General features: G+C 50.0%; 1 protein-coding gene across 1 annotated transcript; it reads left to right on the forward strand.

Annotated features, from left to right (window-relative positions):
- Window positions 1-1,992: 1,992 nt before the first annotated feature.
- On the forward strand, window positions 1,993-7,873 carry Sprr4 (small proline rich protein 4). Its single transcript, XM_045138009.1, has 3 exons — window positions 1,993-2,036; window positions 3,491-3,602; window positions 7,670-7,873. Exons 1-3 carry the CDS (start codon window positions 1,993-1,995, stop codon window positions 7,871-7,873), a joined length of 360 nt encoding a protein of 119 aa, XP_044993944.1.
- Window positions 7,874-10,036: the final 2,163 nt, after the last annotated feature.

Genomic DNA, 10,036 nt, shown 5'->3' on the forward strand with positions numbered 1-10,036 from the left:
CACCCAACTGGTAATTACTCGATCAGCTGGCCAGTCACCAGTGACTGGGTGCACACTGTGTCCTAAACACCATCCTTGCTCTTAGGGGACTTGCACTTTGGCTGAGCATGAAGAACTCCCTACACACACACACACACACACACACACACACACACACACACACACACACCTATGCATAAAATATCCACAGACATCTATGTATACAATATCCAAGCAAGGGGCCTTAAAAAGAGGGTTTTGGCAATGGTCTTCAAGGGTGAGGGACATAAGGGCAGTGTTAGGGAGGGGGCTAAGATAAATAAGGAGAGTTACTTAGATATCAGCCTGAACTTGAAAACGTAGCTCATTTCAGAAAGTACACTGGGACATCGTAGGTTCTCTTTATAAAGCCAAAATGTCTGGCTGCAGGTTTCCAGTTCAATTCATTCCCTTACACATTTGCTTGTTCTTCCATCTGTGTGTTTCCTGTTTAGGAAGCAGATATGAACCATGTCTGGGCAGTGTGAGAGGTTAGATTTTTAACACGGATGTAGGGTTCGGGTGAAAGAGATTCTATCCAGTTCCCAAGTATACACTCCACAGTTTACAACAACATATATCGTTAGCACTTTTCATGTAAAGTGCTCCAAATAGGGATCGATTAAAAAACAAAAGAAACCTTACAGTGCTAAGCAAAACAGAACCATTTCTTTTGATAAAGGTTAGAGGATAGAGGTTGGGGACAAAGTAACATTTAAGATTATTCCTAATGACTGAGCATGTGCAAATTCTTGGGTTTGGTTCCCAACAGTGTATATATATATATTAAAAAAAGACAAAATGGAATTAGAAGATAGTTTTCTGGGAAATTTGGGAATAGACCCAGCCACAGACTAAAGGGTGTGAGACAGGAAGGAGTGAGGCAAGCCCAGATACAGCGACAGTCTTCCCTCGTTAAGGAACAGTAGAAGCCACGACAGGGCTTAGAGGGGTGTCAGCTTGTGCCACGTCTCCAATTAGGGCACAGCCCCTGCTTCTGCCTCAAGTTCACGGGGCGCTCTCACCCGTCCTTACACGCCCTCACCCGTCCTTACACGCCCTCACCCGTCCTTACACGCCCTCACCCGTCCTTACACGCGCTCAGCACTTTGGTGGTGACGCGCTGTCCGCCGCACACCCGCAAGCACGTCTCTCGCTGGCGCAAGTCACCCCTCGGGGAGGCTTCCGTCCTGGTGGCCCTTGAATTCACTCTCAGCCTCTTTCATCCATGGAGCCCATCTAATCAAACATAAACACACCATTCTGCTTAAGAAGGATTCAATGTAGCCATCCTCCGATATTGGAAAATGGGAAGGTAAGGGATGCCAGAGATATCACAGCCAGGGAGGGTGGGAGCAGAGCAATTGTCCTGCTCCCTCAGATCTTCCTCTGTTTCCACAACTACACATATGCTCCCAGCCGAGCAGAGGGACGGGTCCTCCATCAGGAGCACCCTGGAAGCCTTCCCAGAGTCAGCTTTCCCCTGCCTGGAGCTCCCACTGCCTGCCTCCTGTGGACTTTCTATTGGAACTGCCTCTGGCCAGGCAAGGGACTCGTTTCCCCTTTTTTTTATTTATTTATTTTTATTTTGGGGTTTTTTGAGGTAGGGTCTCACTCTAGCTCAGGCTGACCTGGAATTCACTATGTAGTCTCCGGGTTGGCCTCGAACTCACGGTGATCCTCCTACCTCTGCCTCCCCAGGGCTGGGATTAAAGGCGTGCGCCACTGCGCCCAGCTTCGTTTCCCCTTTTATACTGGTTGCATTGCCTCTGGTCTTGTGAAACCTACAATATGCAGATGGGGGGGAGGGTTGGAGACTGATCATCTCACCCCTGTCTCTCCATGGCCCTACTTTCAACATTATCCTTCAGAACACCTAAAACCAGTACAGAAACACCTTACTTGCAAACACCTAAATTAGAGGGTAAATGACCTATGTGGCACATGGATTTCCCACATTAAGAAAAAGTCACGATGTTCCCCTTAGACACAGCGCCTACTCCAGTGTTTGGTGGCAGGTGCCGTAATTGCAGGGGACACAAGCAGGCAAACTCTAAACTAAAACGTTCTAAGCTACGACTGTTGGCTACGTCTCAACCAGAAGTTAAGATAAAGCCGGTGTGACCTGACTGTGATCGTGAAGCTGAGCTGATGCTTGCTGGGGACCAATCTCTCTCTGGGAGCTGGGAGCTGGGGATCCAGCTCCCCGTAGGAGTCGCCTGACGCTCCCCAGGCTGCCACTGCCCACTCCACCAAGTGGGAGCCCCTCACCAGCACCCCAGAGCACCCCTCTGGGCCTTTCCCCCTTTCATTCATGGGAACGACATAAGGAATATGTTCTGTTTATCTCTGGGTGGCGCCATCAGCACCCTGTCTTTCTCCAGAAGCTCTAACTCACAGTGAAGACACATCCCATGGGTGGCCGGGGGGGGGGAGGGGCGGGTGGTTAAGTGACTGGATCCTTTCTGCAGGGCGGTTCCCATGCCCAGGTCTCTGCTTCCCAGTCACCGGGCTGTTTATCTGCGGGGTGGAGCTGGGGTTTCCCAAGTTTTGAGTCACCTTCAGAAATGAGTTCTGCCTGTGCCTTTCCCTCCCTCACCCAGTCACAGCCCCACACCTGCGCTCAGGGGCCCTGCTCCCAAGAGTGGGTAGAAGCCCGGCTTCGCCTCGGCACTCAGCAGGGTATGGTCCTTGGGAGATGAGGGCGCACTAGCAGGAGTGTGGAGGGGCCAAGCAGCAGCCCCCCCGTGGTGAGGCTCAGCCAGTGGGAGTGGACGTGGGGAGGGTACAGTCACTCACCGTTCCCAGAGCTCCTCAGGGGCCTGCCCTGCCTGGAGGGGTTTGATTATACAGCATGATTTGAGGGGTGCCAGGAAGTCTCCCCTCCTCCTTTGAAAAAATAATGCACTGCTCCAGCAGGTTAGGGTGTCTTGAAATCAGCCTTAAGGGACTTGGGTCATCCCTACTGGCAGAATTCAGGGACAAAACTCTTTCTCATCATGTGACCACTGTCTATGGAGGTGCCTTATTATGGTTTAATGCTAGTTTAAAATAATAATAATAATAATGCATCTGTGCCTGTCACTGAATAGACAGTGATTGGCCAGGATTTCTTGGAGGAAGGAGAGAGGACAGGCTTGGTGGGTATAAAGGTATCTGAGATTAAGGAGCTGAGGAGGGAGACTGGGCCAAGAAGGAGCAGGGACGGCCAGAACCAGTGTTCTAATCTGGGTTCAACTGAGCCTCGTCTGTGTTGAAAAGAGTTGTGGCATCCGAAAGCTGATGATCCAGCCCTGGCTGTCACATTAACCTCTGCGTGAGACCTTGGGCCAGGCCTGTCTTTATTCTGATCTTAGTTTCCTTCTCTATAAAACGAGAGATTCTTAGTCCTGAAGGCGGAGGAGCACCGAGGCTTAGAAAGGTCTCACGTCAGGCGTGTGAGGGTGACTCTTGGCCATCTCCTGTCTCGCAGGCACAAGACGACAGCTGTGTTAGGATCAAGTTTCCAGCGCTGGAAAGAATCAAGCGAAACTAAACGGGAAGTGTTTGTCGATGAAGAGGACAATAATGAAATTGGGGAGGGGGTAACAATAAGGGGAAATAAAGTCCACTCTAGGCAAGTCCTACCAGTGAGTGGGAGGAGATGGTGCCCGTGAGCTCATGGGCAGCGTGCACACACAGATGTCTTGCAGGTGCCAGGCCCGTGGATCTGCCTTGATCTCTGTTCCTGCCGAACGCCTCTCGTGTACCTGTCACCGGGAGAGCTTGTATCAGCGTGACAGAGGCGTGGGAGGGCAGAAGGACAGCTGAGGTGGGGAGTAAAGTGCAGCAGTAACTACAGAACCAACCAGAATGGGAGAGACAGGGAGGGAGGGAGGGAACGGGCGCGCCCGGCCCTCCAGCTCCTACATGCAAACTCCAGACACGTGCGCCGCCCTGTGAGCCACCTTGTGCATCTGGCTTACGTGGGTCCCAAAGAATCAAATCCCAGGCCTTTCAGCTTTGCAAGCAAGTGCCTTAACCGCTAAGCCATCTCTCCAGCCCTAGAGTATTACATTTTTAACTTTGATAGGCTGGTGAGGAGGAGGAGAAGGACTGGCACCGAGCAGTAAATTAAGGAAAGGATTAAATTTAAGGTGAGGTTGACCTGGAAAAAAAAAATAAGTAGTATTTGGTCTACCTGTGACAGAAAACTGCGAGAGGTTTGTCATTTGTCCACTGCATAGAGGCTGGATGCTGTGATGTAGTGGAAATTAGCCCTAGGCCGGGCCCCAAGCCAGATGCACCCCTGACAGCTGTGGGTTGTTGAGTGGATCATTTTAATGTCTTTGGGCCTTTTTATTTTCAAACTACAAAATCAGATTGTCGTGATACAAGAGAATTATCGCAAGGACTCAATGAGGCAAGGGCTTCAAGAAATGCCTTTGGGAGTGCTCTGAGGTCTCCCGTCATTGCAGGCAGCCTTTCTCTTTGCTCTGGTAGTGGCAGGAACGCACAGCCATGGCCTCTCCTCGGCTGGAGCCTGCAGTCTGGAGCAGGGCCTGGCCGGCCCACCGCAGCTCTCCCTTGTACCCAGGGGCCAGCAGCCCAGTGGAGGAGGACCATGGCCTGACTCTCATGGCTGACTGGATCTTCCAGTGGGATTTCCAGAACTAGCAAAATGAAATACAGGGGCTGGAGAGATGGCTTAGCGGTTAAGCGCTTGCCTGTGAAGCCTAAGGACCCCGGTTCAAGGCTCGGTTTCCCAGGTCCCACGTTAGCCAGATGCACAAGGGGGTGCACGCATCTGGAGTTCGTTTGCAGAGGCTGGAAGCCCTGGCGTGCCCATTCTCTCTCTCTCTCCCTCTATCTGTCTTTCTCCCTGTGTCTGTCGCTCTCAAATAAATAAATTTAAAAAAATATTTAAAAAAAAATGAAATACAGCCTATCTGACTCAAGTCGTCTTTTTTATTATTATTATTCAGATAAACAAGGCTTACTTTTAGCGTATCTCACACAATATTTTGGGACATTCTCTAGAATAGGTCTGTTGGTCATGTGAAGTTCCAAACCCAATCTCATGTCCTATATTTTATGTGGCAAGCCTATCGCAGAGTTTAAGTTCTATCCACCCTCTCTGGCCACCACCAATACCCACCAGCAGGGCACCTCCCAACGGGCAGGAGGGGAAGTGGGTTGGTGGGCAGCACCCAGCACCACTCCTGCCCCTACTTGTGCCCTGAGGGAAGGCTGAGGGAAGACTCACAGAATGCATGTGAATGGTCTCCCTGGATCTGGAAACACACATGCTCTGCATGTCCGGGATAACGCAGGGCAGACAGCGTCTGTGGCTAGCCATCAACTTCTACAATGCTTAAGAATCCAGGGTCGGGCTGGAGAGCTGGCGTAGCGGTTAAACGCTTGCCTGTGAAGCCTAAGGACCCTGGTTCAAGGCTCGATTCCCCAGGACCCATGTTAGCCAGATGCACAAGGGGGCACACACGTCGGGACGTTTGCAGTGGCTGGAAGCCCTGGTGCTCCCATTCTCTCTTTCTCTCTCTGCCTCTTTCTCGCTCTTTGTCTGTTGCTCATAAATAAATAAAAAGAATCCAGGGTCTTCCTCCGTATGTCCCATGAACAGTTTTGTGGCCTTTTCTTTTTAAGTACTTTTTCTTTTTCTTTGGAAGAGAGAGAGGCAGAGGCAGATACAGAGAGAGAGAGAATGAAAGAATGGGCATGCTAGGGCCTTCTAGCCACTGCAAACGAACTCCAGACAACATGGGCCACCTTGTGCATCTGGCTTTACGTGGGTCCTGGGGAATCGACCCTGAGTCCTTTGGCTTTGCCAGCAAGCACCCTAACCACCCAGCCAGCTCTCCGGCCCCTCTTTTCTCTCACCTACAAAATTTGTACAAAAAATTTGCCCAGAGGAAGTACAAAGGTGAAATGAAATAAGGGGCGTGAAAAAACGGTCTCTCCGCTAGGCAAACCGAGTCCTCCATCAAATGGCAGCAACTAGGAGCATAGGCAGTGTTCGTACTTCGGTCACAATTGTCCCCCAAATCTTGTCTCACACTTTCCTCCTCCCTCCTCAACATTTCTTACAACTCTCAGCTGGCAAACAGCTGCTCATCTTGTTTTCTGAAGCCTTGAGTTTCAGGCCGACACCTGGGGTAGGTTCAGTCAGCTCAGATATGGGGACCCGGAGCACTGGAACTATCTGGTGGGTGGTTTTCATCAAAACAGGCCAGCAAAGCAAGTCCCTGGAGGAAGCACAGGTGGGAGAAGTGGGTGAGGAATTGCCTGGGAGGCGATTGTCAGGGCCACACCAAGGCCCCCGCGGCAGATTGGGGCCCCTTTATAAGGGCTCCAGGGGCGGCTGGGCATGGATCCGCTCTCGGCTTCCTCCTCCAGGGTCCAGCTTGCAGCCTTCGGTGAGTGGGAAGACATCTGCTCTCCGGGGCTCTTTCTTCCTTGGACTGCCTTGAGCCACTAGGCTAAGCTTCTCTCCCGTTCTTGGTGACCGGGCCTCCTGACAGTTAAGGAAATGTCACGCTAATTATCACTTAGGGAATTAAATCTCCACTCCGCACCACTGCTAGGTGTGGTTTATTTCCTGATTCGGGGATTAACTGCTTGGCTCAAGGGTTTTTTATTTGGTTTGGTTTTGGTTTGGTTTGGTTTTCTCAAAGGGGGCACTATTTAGAGGGGTAACATTTGGAAGCAGTTCTGAGCTGTAAAGCATTCTCACACTCTAATCTCTTCCCCCTCTCCCCTTCAGCAAACACTCGGCTTTGCTTTTAGATTTAGAATGACCACTATTTTGGATTTTATACTTAACAGCTGCCGTACCACACTCACCTGATGGCCACTTTCTGAACCTTATGCTTCTCTTTGGTCATTGCTAATTCACAAGATGAGGAGCACTGTGTCCAAGGCAATCTAAGAGAGACTCTTCAGAGCTTGGAGAGCCTTGGAGAACTTCCAAGACATCTGTCTTCCATCAAGGGCACAGCGATCGAGTGAGGGCAGAGTACCCAGGAGTACGTCTGGCCAGGGAGGGGCAGGCGCACCTAGAACTCACGTCTGAGCCTGCAAGGGCCGGTGCTCTTTCCTTTGATGTGGGGTAATTGTCAATAAGATATCTGTTGGGCCATCAGGCTCCCCGGTTCTCTATGGCCAAGTTACATGGCTCTCCTTAGCAGCAGAGGGTAGAGTGATGACTGGAACCCAGACCTCCGTGTCCCTGGCACACCTTTCCCGCAGCCTGTCACTTACATGCCGTCGTGGCGCATTTCTGGAAACAGGTTATTTCCCCCCTTCCCTTCACTGCATTATCCAAGGTAGCGAGTTGACATCACCCAGCTCTAATGCCTTGATTTACAAAAATGTCTGGGCCAGTTTTCAACTCAGTGTGCTACTTTATTTCCCGGTAAGACTGAGAGATCCCTCGCGCTGCCGGGAGCCCGTGGGAAGAGGTTACGTCAGGAGTTACAGAGAATATCACAGTGGGGGTCAATACGCTCCTCAGCTTGAGGCTGTTTACCATGCATCCTCTTTGTCTACTGAAAGCCAATAGTCAATGGGAGGAGACACTGGGACAGTCCTTCTCACGGTGTCCTTCCATGGATTTTCTCCAGACTCACGGGCTCCCAGAGCAATGTCTTCCCAGCAACACCAGCAAGCACCTCAGCAGCAACAGGTGAAGCAGCCCTGTCAGCCACCTCCTGTCAAATGTCAAGAGACATGCGCCCCCAAAACCAAGGATCCATGTGCTCCGCGGGCTAAAAAACAATGCCCACCTAAGGGCACGGCCAATCCAGGCCAGCAGAAGTGTCCTCCAGCCCAGCAAGCCCCCCAGTGTAAACAGAAATAAGGATGGACTTGGACATCGCTAGCTACCCCACCATCCAGGCTTCTGGAAGGAGAGTTCTCCTCCTCCTACCTCTTTTCTCTCGAGCTGCCAAAGTTCCCTCCGTCTATCCCCAAGCCCAGTGAAGCACCAGGAAGATGTCTTCCCATCAGATCCCTTATTACACACATGCTTTATGCCTCAAGGCTTCCTCTATGCCCCACTCGGATGCTATGCCACATGGGTATAAGAGATCGACTTCATCCTCTCTGGCCTCCAGTTTGATCCCAGCCAGGGCGCCCTCTATACTGCCAAGCCAGGAGGGAGCTAGGCTTTTTTGTGTGTGGGGCTCCTCCCTGCTGAGGTATCCCAGAGCTGATGTACAAATTCTGCCTCCATCCCTTCCCCAGTGGCCCTGTCCATGCTTGTCTCGTGTTTGCCCTGCTAATAAACCCTTGTCTCAAGAATAAATGGTTTTGCCTCCTTGGCTGACTGCTGCATTCCCAGCCTAGCCCCATTCTGTGACCCAGTCCCCAGCAGAAGTCACATTTCAGGAAGTGAGCATGTGTGTGCATGTCCCCGGGAGTTCACGGAGTCACTCATGTGGGCAAAGTTCATTTTCCATAACTGAAGTTGAGGGGAGTTGAGATCCTGACACATCTCAGCTAAGAGTGGTTGGCACAAGCTCAGAGAGTGGCCTCTCAGGCTTTGCAGATGCCCGTGTACCAATGCGACCGTGGGAAGATGAAAGGGCAGAAGAACGCCTTGGTTCTCACCACCTTCACAGCCGGTAAATGTGGACTTCGCCTCTTGGGAGTCGGTGGTCTGAAAACGCAGACAAAACACACAAACGGGCTGATAACTGCAACATACTTATACAAACACGTGCAAATAAGTTACGCATGTGTTTGATAGGCTATTTCTTTATTCATTCACTTATTCATCTACTTTTTGGCAAGTTCTAGTGTTAGCTTAATTTCCACCTTCCCCATACTGGATCTACTGAGCTATCCTGAACTAATCTATCCTGTGTCTCAGCCCGTCCTTTGGAAGCCAAAGATGTTTTCTTACATAAGGAATGTTTTTTCACATGTACTGAGTTTGTGCGACAGACTCGGAACTTGATTTTATCAGTTATGCTGACTTTATATAGCTTATAAAACAAGTCCTACTTACAAAAAATATTTTGTTTATTTGCTACGAAAGAAAGGAAGAAAGAGTGAGAGAAAGAGAGAGAGAGAGAAAGAGAATGGGCACACTGGAGCCTCCAGCTCTTGCAAATGAACTCCAGACGCATGCACCACTTTGTTCCTGTGGCTTTACAGTACTGGGAAATTTAACCCAGACCAGCAGGCTTTGTAGACAAGTGCCTTTAACTATTGAGCCATCTCTCCAGCCCTGAATTTCTACTTTTATAGTTCATGTCTTAACCCTCTTCAGATTGGTGTAGAGTTAGTTGCATGTATTAGAAGCAAGTAACTAAACTCCCAGCTGTTTAAAAAAAATTAGGGCTGGAGAGATGGCTTAGCAGTTAAGCACTTGCCAGTGAAGCCTAAGGACCCCGGTTCAAGGCTCGATTCCCCAGGACCCACGTTAGCCAGATGCACAGGGGCGCACACATCTGGAGTTCGTTTGCAGTGGCTGGAGGCGCTGGTGCGCCCATTCTCTCTCCCTCCCTCCCTCTCTCTCTTTCTCCCTCTTTCTTTCTTTGTCCCTCTCAAATAAATAAAGTAAACAAAAAATTTCTTTAAATGAGTCTTAGCCGGGCATGGTAGCACATGCCTTTAGTCCCAGCACTCAATAGGCAGAGGTAGGAGGATCACCATGAGTTTGAGGCCACACTGAGACTACATAGTGAATTCCAGGTCAGTCTGGACTAGAGTGAGACCCTACTTCAAAAAACCAAAACACACACACACACAGTCTTGAAGAACAGACCTTGGAAAGGACTAGCTACCCACAGATTTTCTTCCCTTGAGCTTTATTCTTCTCTTGTGATTTTCTCACTAATTGTGGTTGTTACCATTAGCAATGCCTATATAAAAAATTGCTTCCTTGCTTGACACATTGGTTTGAAAAGGAAATCATAACTACCTCCTTAAAATCATTATCCATGACTGATAGTTCCAAGTAGTGATTACTTACAATTTAGCAGATACAGACACTCTCCAGGAACATAAAAATATA

Source organism: Jaculus jaculus, chromosome 19 (assembly GCF_020740685.1).
Source record: "Jaculus jaculus isolate mJacJac1 chromosome 19, mJacJac1.mat.Y.cur, whole genome shotgun sequence".
NCBI classification, from domain to species: domain Eukaryota; kingdom Metazoa; phylum Chordata; class Mammalia; order Rodentia; family Dipodidae; genus Jaculus; species Jaculus jaculus.

Bases quoted from the DNA above. Each gene is read 5' to 3' on its own strand.
- Sprr4 (XM_045138009.1), top strand. From the start codon at position 1,993: ATGTTCCCCTTAGACACAGCGCCTACTCCAGTGTTTGGTGGCAG. The intron at 2,037-3,490 runs GTGCCGTAATTG...CCTGTCTCGCAG, and splicing joins ACTCCAGTGTTTGGTGGCAG to GCACAAGACGACAGCTGTGT. The intron at 3,603-7,669 runs GTAACAATAAGG...ATGTCTTCCCAG, and splicing joins ATAATGAAATTGGGGAGGGG to CAACACCAGCAAGCACCTCA.